Source organism: Passer montanus, unplaced genomic scaffold (assembly GCF_014805655.1).
Source record: "Passer montanus isolate IOZ18808 unplaced genomic scaffold, ASM1480565v1 scaffold24, whole genome shotgun sequence".
In the NCBI taxonomy this organism is placed as follows: Eukaryota; Metazoa; Chordata; class Aves; order Passeriformes; family Passeridae; genus Passer; species Passer montanus.
In genome coordinates, this window is record NW_024367037.1 from 5118792 (window position 1) to 5141014 (window position 22223).

Genomic DNA, 22223 nt, shown 5'->3' on the forward strand with positions numbered 1-22223 from the left:
TTATTTTATCTTCATCCTTTGCCAGTACAGCATGAGGAGGTACAATGAGAATGCAAAATGTAGCTAATGAAGACCTTCTACACTGCTTGATTAAAGAATTATTGAATGCATAATTGTAGTCAAGAAAAAGAAAAATAGCACATTCCCTCAAAGTGTTTGCAACCAGGAGAGAACTTGGAGAGGATATTGTAACCCATTATTGTAGTTAGCAATACTGATAGAACAACTGAATTCAGTAATTCTCAAATAAGTAAAGTGTAGAAAACATTCCAGAATGGTATATTTATTTTAAAAAGACATCAGTAAAATGAAAGTTTTGCCAAAATAAGCCAACTTCATATTAAATAAATAACACAAAACAAAGAAGAGGAAACTCTCTATTTTTATATACAAATGGTATATAATGGAAAGTCAGCTCAGTACATCTTGGAGAATAAGTCAAAAAATCATACATTTATAGAGGTACAGTAGTTATGAATGGGTTGCTAGGAAAAATGCAGCAATAGTAAGGTCTGTGTTCACTGAAGTGCCTTTTATGGCTGTATGCTTACACCCCTCAATTTAGAATCAAAAGTAAAGGAGGAAAGTATTAAAATTATAACAAAAGTGTTTAAGGCACTATTGAATAAACTGAACATTTATGCATTCAAAATGCTGGCTTTTCTCTGTTGGGGTACCACTGAGGATGAAGGATAAAAAAAATGATCTGTTTTGCTTGCTGAAAGATGAGAAAAGATCTGTAGTTCTTGAGAATCAGACCCCAGGGTGGGTTACATTGCATTCCTTCATCCACATCTGGTCAGCAAATTTCATTTTTCTTGCTCACTGTTTTGTAAATGTCTAGGACTTGAAAGAGGGAGAAGTCCAAGCTTGTATTTAAGGACACAGCCCCTAAATTTTTCCCCAGGTTGGTTGTAGTGTGAGGTTTCTAATCAAAGGGAAAAGAATTATGTTGCTGCACTACAATTGCCGCCGTCTGTAAATGCCGTTTGCTCATTAGTGAATGTTTCTTCTGATTTGTGCTCTCATTTATAATGTGAAAGCAGTGCTTTGCTTCAGACAACCTCTGCAGCTCTGCAGCAAATGAGCAGCTGACAGGCTTACTTTTAACAATGCATAGCTTAAATTGTTGTTTTCTTAAAATAGGCTTCATATTCTTCCTCAAATCCCTGGTAATTCCTTTCAGATGTTTGTTGTATTTGCCGCATTTTCAAATGGAATGACTTGATCCTTCAGAAGAGATAATGAAAGTTAAAACAAAAGACTCACACTAACAAACCAGTGGCTACATGGTGACCTGTTGGAGGAAAAGGAAGATAAAAACCCCTCAGTTGCTCTTGGAGCTTACATTCAGGCCCTGTACTACCTTGGAGCTAAGTTGGTCTGAATGATGAGATGGGTATACAGTTGGAGAAGTATTCAAAGATTCCATTTTTTTGTTTTTTCTCTTTTTTTTAGCAATTTCAACATAATTTTGTGACAGGCATGGTTTCCTGTCTTTTTCAGAGCTGATATGAAAACTGAGAGTGCTGATCCTCATTAGCAGTAGAACTCAAAACTGATTCGATTAAGTTGATGCAGGGACATGAGTTTATACTTTATTGCAGTTGCATTTCAATCTGACAGAAATTATTTTTCATTAAAGCTGAACAGGAATAAACTGTGCCAAAGCTGAGATAAATATTGGCTCAGGGCTTTTTAATGTTTGAAAAGAATGTGTTTTACAGAAGTGCAAATACATGCCTACACTGGGAGAAGATGTTGTATGTTTTTCTTCCATAAAGGTGCAACAGTCCTGGTTTGGTACTTGCCTGTAATTTTGCTCCTTTCACTGTGTTTGGTTGTTAGTACATACAGCTCCTGACAATGATAATATGGAAGTGTTTGGGATGTATTGTAACATATTTTTCTTGCTCATAGGTAATTCCATAAGTGATCCATTACCTCATATTTGACAGGTGTTTTTACATGTAAGCACGGTTTTAAGTGGCAGTCAGACAATGCAGCTGTCATTACACAGCTGGCTGGCTGCAAGACATGCAGAGTTCATAACAGTCCTTGAGAAGGCTGGCTAGGAGACACACATGTACAGTGCTGTCCCAGGGTGGTTTTATCAGCAGAGCAGTGTTTCTGGGCTCAGACAGTGGCCCCTGGACACTGTGCTGAAGGATTTGAACGGGTTCTCTAGAGCTAAGGGAAGGACAATGCAGTATCTGTGTGGAAGTCTCCCACTTCTGATGTGTACTGATCAGTAGCTGAACAGTTCTGGGTTGATAGATAAACCCTGGGCTGATGTTAAACTTGCTGTGTTGAGAGGTCATAGGTAGCACAGGTCATAAATATTGGAAACCAAAAGAAACAAGGAAGCCTTTTCTCTACGCTTCTCTGTGTATCAGTAAAGATTTTCTTCTCAATGCAATTTCTGGTTGATCACAATGAAAGATTCACACTAGTGGTAAGGGAGTGCTGTTCTACATATCTGTCGCCCAGGGGTGTGAAGGAAAACTCAGGCCTGTTTCATGCAGTGGAAACAATTCTTTATGATCCTTGGTTGCAGTGTGAGTATTTTGGCTACTGGGGAAGAAGCACTTCGCTTCTCATATTTCCAAGGCCTTAACTGAACTCCTGGATATGCCAAAAGAGCTGCTCTGCTGTATCCTGATGAGCTGCAGAACAACAGAATGTGGGAGGTGCTCGTGTGTCATTTCCACTACTGGGTAGATAAAGTGACCAAATTGCTTTGTCAAGAGGCAAAAAAGGCAGGTAGCCTTGATTAACTTACACTTCTAAGTACTTTTGTGTACAAATAATGTGAAGGCTTGTGGACTTCTGTCATCTCTTTCTGGGTTGTACCTTAGTAGTCACCAGTGATGTCTGTCTTCTGCTGTATGAGCTGATCACTTCTACCTGCCATCTCCTGCCTTTAAACCATTTGTCTCTTGATATAAGGACCTTTGCTCCTATCCTGAAGTTGCTTAGATTTCTGGAATTTTTTTTCCTAATTGTTATAGGGTCTTTTATATCCATGTGCAGCTACCATTAACAAGATTTCTAAGAGATGCATAATGGAAAATTTTTTTTAGAAACCATTTGGTCTGTTCCCAAGTGTGACACAAGTGTTAACCAAAATACCCCCCAAAAAGTAACTAAAAAAACCCTGGAAACATCCTGGCAATTGTCACTCCATACTCTTGCAGGTGTCAGGGAAGTTCTCAGGTATCATATTGCTCATGGCTGCTAGTCCAGTTCATTCTTGCCTTCCCCTGGAGTTCTTTTGCAAGGTGAATGCCATCTCATCCTGGTAATTCCCTTCTGGTTTTTGGGGTTCCATAATAATTAGTGCAGCTGCTTGAAGTTACATCAGGTTATCTTGAGGAGTTGTTCTGGGATGAGAACCAGAACAGTTTCTTCTCTGGGGATCAGAGATTGGCAGAGTTCTGTAGCCGCTGTCCTAAAGCCTTTTCATGCTTGATTGCCATCCTCATGCAGTGCTTATCTGCTGGGTGTACAGAATCTCAGGAAGTTTTCTGCTCCTGGTGTGTTTGAAGGACAATTTAATAATAAATTAATAATAGCATCTTGGTGGTTAAAGCACTTGCTGAGGTCGTGGAAAGTCTGTGTTCACTGTCTTCATCTGAAGGGGAGATTGATTTCCTATTTCCTAACACAGTGAATTAGTCATTGAACTATTTGGAGGATTTGTACTTAATAATTTTATTAAATTTTCAAAGAGTTGAGGCCTAGAATGGAGTCAGATTTTTTTCAGGAAATGAGTGAATCAGCTACTGACTGTGCCTGCGACTGTTTAAATGTTCTGTGTAGAACAGAAGTATCAGTGAAAAAAATCAAGGGGAAACTCTTTTTACAGTGATTTTATAACCTGGAATTAAAAAAACAGTTGTGGGAGGGTTGGGTTTAAATCTTTGATCAGTGGTTGATAAAATCAATTTAAAATAGGATCACTTAGTACAGTACAAGTTATATATCTCAGGCTGTTGTCTTGCCAATGTTCAAATAATTGTGTAAGCTTTGGGAATGCTCTGCAGTGGGTATTCCCAATGATGGTGCTAGGAGCATTTTCCTGGAAGGTGAAGGAATTAGATTTTATTTTCCTCGAACAGAAAACACAAACCCTTGACCTTGCACTTCTCAAGTGTTACAACCCTCACATTTATGAACAAAAGGGTGACAGCATTAATGCCTCAGAAGAACTGTTAAATCATGCATTAATGCCTTAGAAGAACTGTAAATCATGCATTTGCTTTTTTGTTTTACATTAAAAATACTTGGAGGCTGAATTCGGGATTGAAATTAGTCACGCTTTTTTTTCAATTTTATTGCTAAAAAACATAAAATCAAAACCCAACCCCAATCCATATTCTAAGGAAAACTTGCTTAGCAAGTGCTAGACAGGTGAATTGCTGTCTGCGCTGGAGTTTGTGCAGTGTGTTTTATAAGAGGACAAGTGGAAGAATAATTTCTAAAAAAAATGCAGCAAGGTTCATCAGAGTTCTTCTGCTAGAGACCTCTAAATTACCCAAAGATTCCTTGTGCCTGTATAAGCCAAAATCAACACCTTAAACCTGAACCATAAATCAATTAGCTAGTTCAGGTCGGGAGGCACAGAGAGATAGTAGTCTGCAGTTGAGGAAAAAGCATTTGTGCACAAACTGTAGTTGTTATTTTGCAGCTGTGTAAGACTGCCAACCTGAAAATAACAGCAGCATAAACTGAAGTAGTGAAGTCCATGTGGAGTTAGAAGTTTGCAGCAAGTGATAAAAGAAATGCACTGCACACTTGCTTTGACTGAGAAATATTTGCTCTGCTAATGGCAAGAGAAGCAGTAATTTTTAAGTTAATTAGATTCAGTTTTTCTTTTAATATCATTTAGTGTACAGAGGAGGTTACCTAAAGGTGCAATTCTAAACCTCAAAAGAGAGGTTCCCACAGAGAGTGGGTGACCTTATGGAAATTACAAAATGTCATTCATCATAGTTAATGTGGGTTTGGACTGCATGACTGGAGAGGTCTCACTCATATGTAGTTTGATAACAGGTTCCCATTGTCAGTAATAATTTATACAAAAAAAGATAAGGTATAATATGCTTATTACCTTTCTTCCACATATAAAGCAGATAATTTTTTTAGTGAGGTGTCTGACAAAATATAATTTACAAGCATCTTGAAAACACATTTTTAAAGTGCATACAGTTCCCAGTTATTCATGGTAGTCTTAATATATTAAACTGAGATTTAAAAAATAATTTTAATGTACTTGTAGGATATCAGCATTGTTCTAGAATGGAATATCTCTAGTTCTGTGTTCTTTAACTTATTTTTTATTTCCTTTAATGTGAACTTCAAAACTGAGTAGCTTTAACAAGCGTCTACATTATAGGCACTTGGGTTCTAAGGTAATTGAGGTGCTGACAGCTGCTTAGATTTGTATTTAAACAAACTTCTATGCTGTAACGCTGCTCTGTTTGTGTTTGTATTATTAGGAAGATATTGGTTTTGGTCTTAATTTATTGTGAGATTCTCATGTGGTGTTTCAATTACATGATTTCCTATTTTTTTTCCATCCTGCTTTGTGTACAGAGTACAACATGAGCACTGAAGGAGCATTTACTTCATGTTACAGTTTGGCCCTGTTTCAATAGGAGGCTCCATGTTTTCTCTATTGTATTAGGTCCCACTTGGAAAAAAAAAGGGATTCCCTCCCCCTGCCCCCACCCAGGGAAGTTTTTTGTTGTGCTCATGTAATTTTCACAGCTGCAGGAGATGGGAAGGTGATGTTTTTCCCAGTTTAAAGATGAGGAACTGAGGGAAGGAAAAGGTGTAGGTAGAGGTATGTAGAAGTACCTGATAACTTTTGGAATTCAGTATGAAACATTTGGGCTCTTGATTTTTCAGAGTCTCTTCTGTCTTGAAAACAAAAAATTGACCTCAAATTCACTGTGAATTCAAGAAGAGAAGTAGAGATCAGATGGGTGCTGCTCTTAGAAATGCTTGAAACTGTATCTCTCCACAGCTGTTAGTGACATTTTAATCTTTTAATCACTGTTGAGCTGTTGCAGGACTGTGGATAACTAGCTGAAAAAAGGGATGAGAAGCTTCCAGTATGAATTATGTGAGCTTATTCTGTCCTGAAAGTTTAAAAAAAAAAATCTGATGCTACTTGAACAAATGTGTTACCACTGACTTCTGTTCTACAATTTCAAGAAGTATTTATTTTGCATCTTGTATAACCTACCTGAATTTGTGAGCTAATACTTTCTTCTGCCTTTCTAATTATTCCTCATACTCTGTGCTCATTATAGATGATGTAATAAATAGGGCAGGGACAGGTCAGTCTATGTTATCCTTCATGGTGTAATCCTGATTGATCCATTCATCCATGATTTGAATGAGACATAGATTCATTTTTTTTTAGAGAAAATATGACACATAATATTATCATACTCTAAGGTGTATGCACAGAGAGGCCAAGTTGAAGATCAGAGGCAACCTTCTCTGTCACTTTCTAAATTTAATGCTAGATTATTTTTAACCTTATTGCTCTTTTAACATTGAGGCTGCTTCTGTACATGTAATAGTTTTCACTTTCTGAAAAAGCAAACTGCAGCTGAATTTGGGGATCTTGATTTTGTGTGTGTGTGTGACTCTGTAGCTCTGCTTGTAGAGATGAATCTTAAATTAAACCATTTAATATCTCTGTCACAGGTTTGTTCCTTGCCCATGTTCCCAGGGCAGAACTGCAAGGATTCTCTCTGCTTCCTCTCATGTCTGTAGCAGTGGCCCTTAGCCTGGTGTTCTCATAGGATGCTTAACATGCTTGTCCTGTTTGTGAGTTTGTAGATGCGTGGGAAAACAAATTGAAGAAGTGTTTGATTTCCAGATGTTTAGCAATAAGCTTTGGAATTCTTTTTCCTGTCCAGGCATCTCCTGACCCAATTGCAGTTTCTGCTTGCTAGCCTGTAATGAATCTTGAGTTTTTGTTCAGTCTCTTCTGGAGGTTATATAAAATTATTGCGTGCACTAGTCCTATTGTATGGAATTCAAAGGATCTGCTAACTGTTGCATATGGAAATGGAATTTTTCCAATATGGAAAAATATTTTTTAATTTGTTTCTTTTAAACCAGGTTCTAACAAGATTTGTCATGCAAGTCCATACTTCCTGAATTTGGGCTTATGACATGTTCTTACTTTCTCCTTTCCTACCCAAGATTTATTTATTTTCACATTTGTTTGATTGCCTTTGCAGCTTCTCATCTGTTATCCCTCCCAGCCTCTTGCATTTCCACCTTTTTGCTCAGTGGTTGCATCACAGTTTGAATTTCTGTGTCTAGTCTAGCAAGTCCTAAACTCTCTTGAATCTCTCTCCTTTCTTCTCAATGCTTATTTTGGTAAAAAGAGTAACCTCAAGTCAGAATCATGGTCTTTCTGCATCAGATTTAGGGAGATTCTTCTGCTGGACAGGACATGGATTTCACTCTCTCTTCTGATGTATGGATCTGATTCCTGTGTGACTATCCACCTAATGGAGGGAAATAATGGCAAGAGCTCTTGCTGATTTAGTTGAGGATATGTGAAGTCTCTTCCATGCTGTAACGAATGGGACTGGACCTCCTTGGAAGGATGGAGAAAATCCACTGTTCTCCTGGGAGTCCATTGGCCATGGCCAAGGGATTCGTCCTGGGAGAACTTGGCAGCCAAGAAGCAGCCTTAGGTCTGGGGAGAGATGAGAGACTTGGGTTAAGAAAAGGAAGTAGTGAGCCAGGCCTCAGGGCAGGACCAAAGGAACCAGAGGGGAGCATGAAGAGCTGCCTGCGCCGCAGAGTCCCTGTGTCACCTGAAACATGGCAGATCCCTGCTGCCAGGCATCAAGAATTCAGTGTGAAGGGGGAGCTGTATTTAACAAAGCCTTACTTGGTGCTCTCTCACCTATGATTTTTGCCTCCCTAGAATTAACTATATCCTACATGGTAGTCTGATGGAATCCTGAATTTTTTTTCTTTAATTTAAAGAAATTCTGAAACTTCAGGGTTTTTCTTCTTTATTTTTGAGTAACTCCAGGCACGTGCATATTCTAGCTGTCATTTTTGTGGATGCTGAAATATTATGGATGGATTTTTGTGGATGGCAAAATGTATATGCCTGGCACAAAAGTATTCCAAATTTGATATTTTTGCTCCCAAAGCACAGAGCTGTAAAAAATTCCTGCATAACAAGCTTTCCAGAATTTTGTTACCCATGAGCTAAGCCATTTTGGCTGTTGGCACAGAGAAATTAGGGAAAAAAAATGATCTGAGGCAGATAGTTGGCTTGGAAAGTTGCATTCAGAAGCTCTGAAATTTCACAAGATTGTAAGAGTGGAAAGCAGCAATCTCGTACAGCAAAGATCCATAGTCTGCAGTGCCAGTGCCAAAAGCAGCATACAAGGCAATTTGAATAATATGCATTTTTGCATAATGTGATGTGGGTCTTGAGCTGCAGCCTTGTGAGGAAAACATGTGTGAGATGTCCTTGTTCCCAGCTCCTGGCTTCCTCCTGGTTCAGCACTGACACACGGGCCTGACTCTGCCATTAGGTGGTCACTGGTGTCTGCTCTGGGTTTCCACAAGCACTGGCTTCTAATTTGGGCCACCAAAGTAGGCTGCTGCTCCACTTGTTCCATATTCTCCTTGAGATGGAAAGTGTCAGACAGCTTTGATAATGGGTTTTGCATATTGCTCCTTTTTGTGTTCTAAATCTCCAACCAACTTTTTAACTTAGCTGTTTTGAATACCTTCAGCAGTTCTGAAAGAGGTTCTGAGACTGCTTTCAGATGGGGTTTGTTGTTTGTGTATAAAAAGTAGTGGATATGATGAAAAATATAGCCCAGCATTTGTAGTATAAAGACTTTTACCAAGTTAGGGAAATAAAATTAGTTTAATTTATGGTGTCATCACTGTACTGAAGATTATGCCAGTATTAATGAAAAGTTGCTATCCCAGTTAATTTATTCATTTTAGCCACTTAAAGCCATGCAGGGACGCAAAGTTCAGTATGACTTGTCTTTAAGAGAGGCAGTTGTAGTTTTGAAGCTATTTAAAATGCTATTCTAACAACAATTAGAAACAGGAATGCTAAAACTGTAGCAATTTAGGCATGCTAATTGATTGCATTGTGCAGGTAGGTTATGAATTCTTAATTACATGGTTTTTAATAAACTGTCTGCTATTGGTTTTGTGTAGATCATCCTTTGCAGGCTGGAAGTGCCAAGTGCAGGATAATTCAGTGAATGATGTGGACTATTTCAGCTTCTTGTTTTCAACCCTTATAGGTAATCCATATGAATGTAATAATTCAGAATTAACAAAATGAAATTTGTTTTGATTGTCAATTACTGAATTTAATTTAGAGTAAATGGTTTAGTAAGTACTTCCTGAAAGTAATTGTAATCTTGTTATATATTTTTGATATGAGATTTTATTTTCCTGATCTGATTTTTGACACTCTGCTTTTACACTTTTCCACTTGGGCTGAATATTTGCATACTTTTCCTTCATTCTAGCAACTTTTTCAGGAAAGTATGAGGAAAATCTAAATTTAGCATATGACATACAAACGAGATTTTTTTTGTAGCTTGAAGTGAGTGCCTTTTATTGGCTTATAACAATATAAATGAGTGCCTCTGGGATTTCCTGTGAACATGCTTACGCTCTTAAAAACATTCCATCAGAATAAAGTAATCAAAGTACGTTAAAGTGAGCTGGCCAAGGTCAGTGTGTGAGCAGAGCTACTTCTGCTACTCCATTCTTACTCAGCTATAAAAATAGTTTCATTCTGTGGTGATGCAACTTGGGGAAGTTACAGTGCTTAAAATGGTGTAATATTGTTGAGAAGTAACTCCCACTAACTTGTGCTGTGGTTAAAAATAGTGTGTTTCTTTTATCACCTCGGTTATTTATAATGTTCAGATACTTTGTTTCAAAAATTACCTTTTTGTTCCTAAAATGGTACAAAGACTGCTAAACTGATAGCAGAGATAATGAAAGCAAAGCCCAAGTAACTCTTGGGGAGTGGTCATCCTGTTTTACTAAAACATCTAATACCTGTTCATAAATAATAAGCCAAATTATATATTTTTTTTTAATCCCTGAGGTTATATTATTTATTACTAAGTTGTTTGGAATACATGAAGTAGTTTACATTATACCCATTTTTGTTATTTTTTAAAATATATATATATTGAAAATAGCATAACACAGGCCTCTTAAGGTGTTCTTTATATCACATTATATATAGTACTATTGAGTTTTTAAAATATTTTTATTTTCTGTCAAAAGTCAAAATTTGTACTTTGATATACTTAGTTTATTAAACCAAGCAAGAGCTTTTAAGAAAAAATTGCAATGTTGACATAGTGTAAAAAAGACAGTGTTTGTCAATGATGCTGTTGAAGTAGAACACTGTTTGGCTTGTTTTGTGATACTGTTGTACTGCTTCTTCTTCCCCAGGGTTTTCAAGAGAGGAGCTGACTAGTCTCCAGGGCATTAGAGGAAAACCACACATTAGCCAGACACAGCTTTCACCTATCCGTCTTTACCTAACTGATCTGGACCAGTTTTTACACCACTGGGCTGTGACAGAGGTAATACATCAACCCTAATTCTAAATGACAGCATACAAACTCTGAGTGCTCTCCATCCCTTTTCTACAGATGGCTAAATCCTGTCGTGATTTGAGTTGACAAAAGAATGAAAAATATAAAAGCTGTCGAACAACCAACATTTTTCTACAGCCATCAGATAATAGTTTGAAGAAAGCTGCTTTAAAAGCTAAATGTTTAGACACGTAGTATGCAAAGTAATACTCAAGTAAAAGATTGGTAGAAACCTTGGTAGAAATTCTTAAGCACTAATATTAGGACCAGCAATATATTTTATCTTTCAAAAACAAATTAATTATAAAAATACTATTTATAAAGACTTTTCCTGGAGAATAAGTGCCACTAATAATTAAGAAGCACTTGAATTGAATAAAATTTGAACTTCAAAGCAATATTAAGTTGGCATTAGTCATTATTTTGAGTAATTCCTGATTATTTAACCAAAATATGGTTAAAACATAGAAACTTCACTCTGAATTCAGTACCTAACATCATAAGAGCTGAAAACGTAATTTAATTGTTGGTTCTAAAAGGGATTTGAGCCACCAGATTTTATTCAAAACAGGTGCATTAGCTGTCTTTCTGCATCAAGTCTTTTTATTGTTTAGCTCACCAGAAAACACTTAAAGGTATGAAGTCATGTTGTAGTGATGTGTTTAAATATCTAATACAGCACTGTGTTCTTTAAGTTTGGGGGGCTTTATCTTTTCCTTGTATGAGTACCATTCTCCAACCTCAAACATGTTGACCAATATGATATATAATGCTTAGTTTCTGAAAAAAATTGTTTTGGGGACTGTAGTCCATTAAAACCTTGGGATTTGGAGTCTGGACAATTTTTTATAACCAAGAAGGTAAAGGAAAAAATAAGAAAAATGCAGGCTTGTTAAAAACCTTTGCATTCAAGATTTGCCACAAGCTCCACAGGAATACTTTCTGTAGACCAAGTAGTTTTCACTAAGTACTGAACAAGCTAATCTGCTCTCAAAAAGGAAAAAGAATAACCTAAACAGCAACAACAAAAAAATCCTAGCCAGAAAAGCAAACCCCAGAGTTTCAGGCTCTGGGGAGATGAAAACTGCCAGCGAATCATGAGGCTCTCCTAGGGTGTCTGGAAAGAGTGTGATATGAGGGTTCTGTGTGCATTGAGTGTGAGGGAGGTAGGTCTGGAGACTGCCTTCTTCCAAGAGGAGATAGTTCAAGATGTTATAGAATTTTGGAGTCAAAATATTTTTAGCTGTGACAGAAAATTGATTTATTTAGATAGAGAAGTTCTATGGGAAATAATGAATCTTGGCTTGAATTAGTCATGCTTTTGGTGGAATTTGTTGTAGTGCAGAGCTTCTGAATGCTAACCTTTCATCTGTTCCCTTGCTGGATAAGGAAGTTTATGGTGGTGCTGTAATGTTAAGTAAAATGTTTGTAGTATTTTTAAATACCTGTTAAATGAGAACAGTGCTCGTTGGCTGCAGACCAGGCCTCTACTCTGTGTTGACAATTGTTTAAGAGTTCTCATTATGTAGTTGTAATTCAGGATTTCCTCTCAGTGGAGAAGTATTTTAATGTGGGTAAAAATAAACAAGGAACTCTGATAGAATCAGAATTTAATGGCCTGGTTTCCTATCAATAAATGAGACTAGTGATCAGATTCATATTAGTCCTTCCACCATTGTCTTTCATTTCTTCCACCTCTAGTTTTACTTAAACCATTCTTAGTTTTTAGCTCTCTGATGGAAAGAACAAGGTTGCAAATACTAATTCCCCATAAGTTCTATAAAAATAAGGAGGTGGAAGAGAAAAAGCTCTAGATTAGAGAAGGGTGGGTTATAACTCTGTTCCAGCATCCTGCTTGGCAGCACCCAGCCTGCAGTGGCTGTAGGGGTTGTGAGGCAGCAGCAGCCGAGGTGGTGGCACTGAAGGGTCCCAGGTGGGAATCTGGAGGCCACAGCTTGTTGGTTTTACTGCTGCCTGCTCAACTTTGTTTCCCAGTGCAGGGGAAGGCAGTCCCACCTTCCTGTCCATAGATGTGCAATGGGTGATTCTGAGGGCAAAGAGCTGGAAGAGGGAATTTCATGTATAACGTATGCGTGCAAGAGATGCGGGAGAAAAAGCAATGTGCCTCTGGAGAAAGGGCAACTTCTGGAAAGGAAAAGAATTACTTAAGGCGTTTTCAAACAGCAGTTTGGACTTCTGGAGTGCTATTATAGCCAGGCCACTTGGTAGCATGTGGATAACAGTAACAAATGCACTTGTGATAGGAAGTAATGCTTTTAAGTACTTTTTAACAACCTGTTTTCAGATGGATATTGTTTGTAAATTACTTTTCTTTTGACTAGAGAGTCGTTTGGAATTGGAATCGTGGCAATCTGAAACCATATTTGGGGTTTTTTTGGAAGCTTTTAAATAGTGGTGATTTTCAGTTAAGAAGCAATGCTTCAGAAAAGTGTCTCTTTAAATGCTGCTTTGCATAGCTCTAAAGGTTAGTCTTCATGATTTGTCTAAAAGAGATGTTAAATGTGGGAACTTTGGTTCCTTTTCTGGAGGAACTTCTGCTTAAAATTACTTCTGTCTTGTTGAAGCCAATTATTTAAAATCACTCCCCTGTAGCTGAAATAAATGGGACTCCAGAATAAATGGTTGCAGCCCGAGGGAAGAGCTTCAGCCTTGGCTCATTTTAACTGTGCCCATAGTGTTTGTCAGTGATATTGTTCACTCCCCTGTAATTGAATTGCTCTGCCAGGATCGAATGAAAAAGTGCCCACAGAAATGAAGAGTTTAACAAGGTAACAGTGTATACATGGTAATTTCTGTTGTAATATTTGATGTTTGTGATGGTTGAACATTTCAGAGGGGCAAAGCAAATGATAATTTGAGGGTTTGCTTGAAGTCGAGATTCCAGAGCTGTATCAAGTCCGCAGCTGACTCAAAGAAATAAAATATTCAACCAATTGTTTAAAATATTTCAGAGCAAACACTAGGGAAGGTCAGCTGCTTTTAAAAGCAGACTTGAATTCAAAAACTTGGAGATGCATATAGTGCAATACACTAATCTGTGTCCAAATCTGTTCAGTCTTATAAGTGAAATACAGTTGGGAAGGCTGGATCTGCACAGATGTGCTATGAAAAAATTACAGCCAATCAATAAAGATAGCAAGTAAGTGGATATAAATTAAAAGCCCTGCAAGGATGTTTGTCTTGAGAAGTAAATGGTGGGGCTGTAGCTTAATTTGAAGCAGAGATTAATGCTTTTAAAAAACCCTAAACAATTTTTACAGTTTAGATTTTTGAATTGAAGTTCCTGAAAGATTTCAGCTTGTTGTCTTTATTTACAGGTTAAAGTTACATTAGGGAGAGAGAGCAGCTGAAGGAGAATAAACTTCCTTCTAAATAAAATTCCTTCTAAACTAGGAATATGGTACAATTTTAATCTTCTTTAAGGATGACAAAAAATTCTGTATAAGCCCGTTAGTATTTAATAAAGCTACATCCTATCCCACCTTTGTTTAGAGGTGAAAATAATTATTTTCTTGGAAAGTAATGCAATGTCCAGAGAAACAGAAAGGAAAGAATTTAAGTAAAAAGAATGCCTCCTAAAAGTAAAAAAGCTCTTTTTCAAAGGTCTATTTCATAAGATGTAAAACTTAAACCCAAAGCAAACAGAAAAGCACTAAAACCAGCCCCCACCAATAAAACACAAACAGTAAAACACAAACTTCCAGAAAACCTAAGCTGATCTTTAGGCCAGTGCTCCATTGTACCTGCATCATATACTTCCAGCAAGATAGTTATGTGCTGTAACACTCCAGTGTTCTTTTAAAATCTCACTGCAGTGTTACAGCACATAACTGTCATGAATTTACAACACCGCAGGTACTGTGTATTGTGCTTTATATTCAAATCCTGACTTGTGATACCTAACCTAAGTTTGCTTAGAAAGAGAGGCTTTGTGGGACAAGAGCTAAGTGTTGGGTTTTCTGTGTTTTCAAGTCCTTTTGTTTGTAGAAGAGGCAGGCAGGTGAATTTGGAGACTTAAACATTAGATGTTCCTTTGACTGTCCTGTGTGCAGTCTGAGGAGGATTCATCCAGAGGAGGAGCAATTGCCTGTGGTGACATTTTATAGCTGTGAGGAAGCTGCAGAGCTGTGAAAGAAAGGCATGTTCTGGCTGCAAGAGGATGAAACAAAAGCTGTTTTGTGGTGTCCTTTCTTTGAGTTTTGTTAGTAAGACGGCTTTTTGTAGAAGAGGCAGGAAGGTGAATTTGGAGACTTAAACGTTAGATATTCCTTTGACTGTCCTGCGTGTAGTCTGAGAAGGATTCATCCAGAGGAGGACCAATTGCCTGTGGTGACATTTTTTTAGCTGTGAGGAAGCTGCAGAGCTGTGAAAGAAAGGCATGTTCTGGCTGCAAGAGGATGAAACAAAAGCTGTTTTGTGGTGTCCTTTCTTTGAGTTTTGTTAGTAAGACGGCTCTGTGAAGAGAACCCGACCTGTGATGTTCTGCAGGTATGGCTTTGTCTACTTTTGTCTACTCTTGGATAGCACAGTGGCTGTTGAGCTTAAACCCTGGCTTTGCTCATAACAGTGTTTTCAGAAATGCCCCTCTCTTAGAGAACAAGGGTGACTGTGTCTAGCCCTCTCTGCCTTGTAGCACCAAATCTTGCTGGTACCCAGACTTGAGCACACGATCATGTTGTTGCACAGGAGGTGAGCTGTGGTGCTTGCCTTTCAGGTATTTGTGTCTGGTGGCAAATAAAGATAACTTCACTTAGTTTAATTGATTCTTCAAATATAGATTTTATATCAGACCCTGTGTCACAGCCAAGGAGCCTGCAGCCAGGCAAGCATCACAGTCAGCAGATGAACTGAGTTTGTGTGCTGCAGTTACACTGTGACCATGGCATGAACTGTGTGTCATAATTCTTCTAAGTCTTTGGAAGTCTCTATCAATATGTGGGACAACATATATGTTCTTAAGTATTTATAATTGTTAAATAAATTTTGCATTCCCATTTTGCTGCTCCAAATGAAAAATTAGCCCAATAGTGTGGTATTTTCCCTTGTTGCTCACATGTGTAATGTTCTGCTGCACACTCTGTTCCTCTTTTTGGCTGTTTCTTTTTTTTACTTAGGTTTTGTTTTGTTTTATTGTGTGTAGGGGTTTCATGTGGACGTTTTTTGTGGGATTTTGTTAGGGTTTTTTTCTGGAGTCAGTGAATCAGGAATATCTTTCATATCTGCCCCTGTGAGCTTACCCAAGGCAGAAGAACAAAGATCTCTTGTTGTACGCAGCTTTCTCAACAACTCAGGGCACTGTTAATATTGCCCTGTCAAATCAATTTATTTCAGAAAGAGAAGCAGCACCTGTCAGGGGAGTACAGTGTCTGATAAGTGAGAGTGCTTCGGGGGAGCTGGCCAAGCTTCAGAAGCCAAGCTTCATTGCCTGCCCCATCACCTGAAAACTTCTCGTTTTCTACGCTCCGCACTAACATGTTACACTGGATACAGTCCTGCTCCAAACAGGCATTTCACAAGGGCTGGGGAATTCACCGCAGAACAGCCTGTTACATTTTAGTTATCCATGTCTGAGGTCCGTGTCAATGGGAGTTGAAAAATATATTTTAAAGTTCACCTCAGGTTATAGTATCTGTTGTGTGCCAACTTTCTTTTTTTAATAGAATCATTTCTCAGGGAGTCTGAACTGCCTTTGGTTTGACTCCACACAGTGGCATGCTAAAATACTCAATCCATTATTGTTCCTTCTTGCTTGGGTTCCTCTCTGTGCTTCTGCTTGTGTGTGTCTTCAGAGGAAGGTGAGTATTTTTCTTTGGAAAAAGAGTACTTCGCAGCATGACTAAACTTGAAATAATGAAAAAATTTTCTCTAGATAGTTGCTGATTAGTAGTTTCCTTGGGACTTTGAGTCAGGATTCTGTTGTGTTACAGGAATCATTGAGGGAGTGGGAACAGTTCAGTAATGAACAGAACATTAGTCTCGGTTCATCAGGTGTGCTTGTTCCTGTTGCCATGAGGGCTCACACTGAGACTGGGCTACCTTGGGTCATCCCAACTCTGGCTTCTGGAGGCAAGAGCATCTTAGAGATGAACAACATTAAACTGATGAATTCCTCTGATTCTGCATTAGACCTGTGAAAAGCCTGTGTGGGATTGCATTGTCAGCCACAGGGGCTGTCAGTGGCAAAAATGCTTTTAACTCATTCAGTTGAAGTAAAATACTCCATGGTGTCAGGATCTCCAAAAAACCTGGGTCAGGCTGTGCTTCTGAGGGGCCTTTCCAGCATTTTTTTTCTTCTTTTAGTTTGCTTGGGGTTGTTTGTTTTGTTTGGTGGTGGGTTTTTTTGTTGTTGTTGGGTTTTTTCTTCCCTGTTGTGGTTGGTTGCTGTCGGAGTTTGTCTTCAGCGTGGCAGGCAAGGAGGCCTCTGTAGCAATGACTTCCCAAAGCACCAGGAAGGAACCTTCTGTGCAGTTGTGTGGCTCGTGACACTTGGGCTTGTCTGATCAATAGAGTTTGGTTTGAAAATCTGCCAATGGATTACAGGGCCTGTAGCATTTGCTGCATAATGATAACAGATAATCCCTGTGTTTAAGAGAATGCTTTTCTTTGAGTTAATTTATTCAAGTGAACATTCAAACAAAATTAAAAGAAAAAAACACCCCAATAACATGCCTAAGCCAAACCTGTTATAAAATACTTGCCTCAAAAAGAAAAAACCCACCCCTCCCTGTTTAAAAATGCTTGTTCTCAGTCCATTCACTTCAGGATTGCTCTGAAACAAAACTGCTCTGGCTTTGGTCCAAAATCAATCTATGAATGTGCCAAAAATGTGATAAATGCTAATCAAATGTAATGTAATGAATCAGCTGTGACATTTTATTATGGAAATTAAAAATCATGCAAAACCTTGCCTAAGGAAAATAAATTGTCAGGGAAAATACTAATTTTCATGTGATAATTAAGTTTTCTTTTCCTTTCATTTCCATGTCTAAAAACGTTTCAGTAACACTTTTTATAACAGGCATTTGGTATGAAAGCCATTTCAAGCAGGATTTAATTTATAGAATTGAAAAGAATCGCCTCTCCCACTTAATTGTAGGAAAACAGAAATGATGTAGGGAATGGTGGTGCTGTTTTGAGGGTCCAAAAGATGTAAAAGATTGAAAAAATCAACCTGCACTTTACCACAGCCCTTCTAAGGAATTATGCTGCTGTCCAGTGGTGCCTGTTTTCCTTGCCAGTTCGGGTAGAACCTATGCCAGAAGGGCACATTGTAATGTGCACACCTGTAATGAAACACTCCTACAACTTGTCCTCTCAGGGAGAGCCTCAGTGGATGGTGGGCTTTTTCCAGGGACATAGTCCTAAGGGTGAAATACTAATAATGAAACTGGATTTTTGTTGGGTGGGTCTGGTGGATTTGCCTTCCAGGTCTTTAATTTGTGGGTCTGTACTGAATCAAAAGGGATCTCTCTGGCAGACTGTCTCTGGTGTGATGTGCCCATAAGCATATGGCAAACGCCTTTGTAAAGTGTCCAAGCTCTGCCCTATGAGCAACAAATACCTCCTGCATTTTCTTCTTTCATAGTCATCCTTCCCAATTTCCATTTCATCTGCATTCCCAGCCAGCCATGATCATTGTTATGTTTAGTTGTTTGGTTACATTTGTTTTGGTGCAGCATTTTTCACCAGTTTGTAAGTGACAATAGGATCTCTCTTTGTGCAATTTTTCTGTGTCTGTTCGGTTTGAATTTGCCTTTCCTGAAAATGAATGGCTCCTACTTTGCACAGTATGTCAGAAATGGTCTAATTCTAAGTAAGATCTTACAGAGTAGTATTGGAGACATGATCCTTATTCTGTCTGAGCACTTCTGTTGGGATTATCTTTATTTTTACATCCTGAAGTAACATCTGCCCATTTTGTGGTTGTATCGCAACCACTTGCGGTCAGCTGTTACAGAATTTTCTCCTCACTTCCAACTGGTAAAACTCATGGCTGCCTACAGAAGTTTTTATCAGTCTCCAGGCAGACAACCCACAACCATTTTTTCAGCAATTTTTTTCTGTTGCTGTTTCTGTTAGCTGTTACTCATCAAACTTGTGTGATCTTTTCCATAGGTTAGTCCAGCTCCTCCTGCCTTGGCAGGGTTTCTCAGCTTGGAGCTGTCACCCAACAGATTTCATCAGTGCAGCTTTACTTTTTTTGTAAGTGCTGCTCATTAAAATACCAGGTCAGATTGGTGTCACAGTTTGTCCTTGACATGACAGTCCCCAGTAATAACCTCTGCTGCAGCTTCACTTTATTCCTTGCCACTAGTAATAACACTGATGTTTTGAGGGGATTTCTTGGGAATATTCCAGAGTACTTAATATTTTATCACTTTCAAATTGCAGTGGACGAAAGCCCTACTATATTTAGGATGGTGTAGTCAGTTTTAATAATATTGTTTCATTACAAAATAAAGGTATAGTAAAGGTATTCAGTGCAAGAGTATCTATGAAATTGTCTTTTAAATAGTCCTGCTAGTCAAACAAAACACTTGCACTACACCTGTGATACTGATTAACATGAGCGATGTCCTGACAGCCCAACAATGTTACATGCCACTAGGCAAATGTGTTAAGGATCTCTTGAATTTGGCTGGCATAAGCAGGGCTAAAAACAGGTGTGGTATGGAATTTTGGAAAAAGCTGAGTGCACTTCTGTATCATCACAAATGGTGCCTCTTGGCCATTTCTGATTAAACTAGCACTGGCATCCACATTAGTTAAGGCTGAGTTTTCATACCACAGGATCTTGAGCTAATGGTTCTTTTCCTAACCTTTCCCATCCTCCAGCTGCAAATGTTGTGGACTATTATTTTTGACACAACACAGTTGATATATTCTGTTCTGTCATTATCTCGTTTGGGTGTCTTGACTTGCCTGATTCAACTAAAGTCTCAAAACCAAAACACTATCACAATTTAATCCCTCAGGCCAGATCCTCCTGTGCAAGCTCTCCTTAGATTTGGAGTCATGAGGCATCTTAGAGGAATGCATTTTACTTAGTTGAGATATTTGTAAAACTCATTCTATTCCTCATGTATTGGTTCTTCCATCTTCCTTGTCCTTAGCAGGACATCACAATTGCTCATGGTCTGATAATGCACTTGTGCTTGTGCTGTGCATGTTGGCTTCTCCAGAGGCTTTAGTTGCCACTCTGGTGAGATGAGCAGTGAATGTGAGCAGAGAGAGGGCATCCAAGCTCTCCAACTAGTTTATGAATCATTGGAGTAGAGGGGAAGGAAAAGAGGAACAGAAAGCCATCTACTGAGGATTGCAGTACAGCTTACCAGCAGTTCTACTGGAGCTCTGCTTTCTTTACCCTGTTCAGGAGACATAGAACATTTCATGGCAGTTTGCTAGTGCCTGATTATACAAGCACCAGAAAGTTTTATGCAGTTTATAAAACAAGGTTTTCCATTTTGTATAATTTTTGACCGTGACCTTTTTGGCACTGAAGAGGAAAATATGTTGAAAATGGATCTTTGCTACAGTCTTCTTTGTTGTATTACTTTTCTGTTTCACTGTGATCCCTCTGTTTCATGCTTGATAGAGTTATTTGGGAAGTGGTTTTCTGAAACTCTTCAGCTCCGAGGAAAGGCATTTGGAGGCTTGGTGTGGCAGTCTAGCTTGATAGAATATTTTTGGCCTTCTATCACACAGATAGAATGCAGAGAGCCTTTCCCAAAAAAACCTAACGGTGTAGACCATCATTTCTTTAAGCATGGAACAATTTATGTTGACAATGCTATTCTTCTCCACTGGAAAGAATCAGTACTTTGAGACAAAGCTGCTGTGTGTCCCTGTAGGTTCTTTGGATTTAGGTCTGTCAGCAAAGTATGACTGCACAGTGAATGATTGCTGGTTGCATTTGGAGAACTTAAATATGACTTTGTTTTATTAAAACAGGTGATCTGTCACAGCTTGTCCACTATACCTTCACAAAGTCAGTGTTTTGACATTATCCAGACTGGCATCTGTAAATATCTGGTAAGTACCATTTTGTCTTCTATGTTAAAACTTCCTTGTGATAAATTTGCTAGCAGTCCCATTAATCCTCAAATCCACTTATCCTGTGTATTTAATGTGTAATTTCAGCATTTGAAAAAACTTTAAACAATATTTGGGGGAGTTTAAAAAATACATAACTGTTGGTATCTAAATTTATATGGGTAATTTTGCTCAGATTTGTGAATACTTGAGCTTGTCTTCAAGGTAGTTTGTCCATAAATGAAACACCTCTTGGTTTGCTTTGCTTTTCAAAAGAGCAACCAGCAGCTTTAGATGAGGTTTTTGACTTCACCTATGTATATAAGTGTCTAAAGAATGCTAGGATGATGGATGCCAGGTTCTTTGTGTACTGAGCAATAGGACAAGAGGCAACAGGCAGAAACTGATGCACAGGAAGCTCCACTTGAACATGAGGAAGAACTTCTTTACTGTGTGGTTGACTGTGCTCTGAACAGATTGGCCACAGGTGATGTGGAGTCTCCCTCACTGGAGATACTCAAGAACTGTCTGGACACAGTTCCTGTACTATGTGCAGGGATGACCCTGCTTGAGCAGAGCAGGGAGCTTGGACCAGATGACCACTGTGGTCCCAACCTGACCCGTTCTGTGGGTGTTACAGCCTGTCTTCTAATCCTGAACATGCCTGAGCTGAGGGTGAGGATGGCAAAGCCAGAGCTGGGTAATAGAATGGCCAGAGACAGAATCTGCAGTTCCCTGTGATGCTGCATGATGAGAGAGAGGACCACAAGGTCTGCTCCTGCCCTTCTGTCAGGGTGGTTCTGTGATCTAACCAGTGTCTGCCATTCCCTGTTTGGAGCCATACTGAGAAGTTACTAGACCAAAGCTTCCGTAGGGAGTAGTTTACCTATAAGCATAGTCTAGATTTTTAGGGGTGGATGTTGATTTAAATGAACTTTTAAACAGGCTTATATGTTCTACTGCCCTGTCCTTTGAGAGCAAAGCATTAAGTGGGTTTTTATGGTTGGCACGGCTGCTGCCCAAGGTCTCCAGCTGGCTGCTGACACCTCTCAGGGAGCAAAGGCACCACAGAGGCAACATCCTCTATGAGAACTTATCTGAGCAGCCTCATCTGCTGGACTTGTATAAATGGAAATGTCTCTGTTCCTGTCATCTTTCAGACTGGCTGACCAGCACATTCCATCAGTAGTGTTGGCTCAGTTGGTCTTCAGGATGGTTCTTTTTATCCATCTAGATTGCTGCCATTATTTCTTACAGTTGATCAGGAAGATTGTTATTCATTTTAATTGGTTGTGCCTCAGTGTCCTGTAGTATTCAGCAGGGTTGTGGTGACAGCTGCAGTCCCACCTTTTGTCAGGCAAAAGACCATCATCATCCTCCTTCTGCCTCTGCACCTGACTGGCACAGGGTCAGCCTGGGACAGGGATCTGTGCTTGTGGCCTTGAAATTACACCCAGTGTCTTAGGCTGGAAGGATTTAAAATTTCAACTCATAGTTGTTCTGTATCTCTTACCTCTCACA

General features: G+C 38.8%; 1 protein-coding gene across 2 annotated transcripts in view; it reads left to right on the forward strand.

The window, feature by feature from the left end:
- Window positions 1-22223, forward strand: part of TEX10 (testis expressed 10) — a 53940-nt gene that overhangs the window by 27723 nt on the left and 3994 nt on the right. For both annotated transcript variants that reach the window (XM_039711082.1, XM_039711083.1), the window contains exons 10-12: window positions 9238-9326; window positions 10504-10637; window positions 20622-20702. In XM_039711082.1, the coding sequence (XP_039567016.1) occupies window positions 9238-9326; window positions 10504-10637; window positions 20622-20702 (304 nt within the window). The remainder of the gene's footprint in view (window positions 1-9237; window positions 9327-10503; window positions 10638-20621; window positions 20703-22223) is intronic.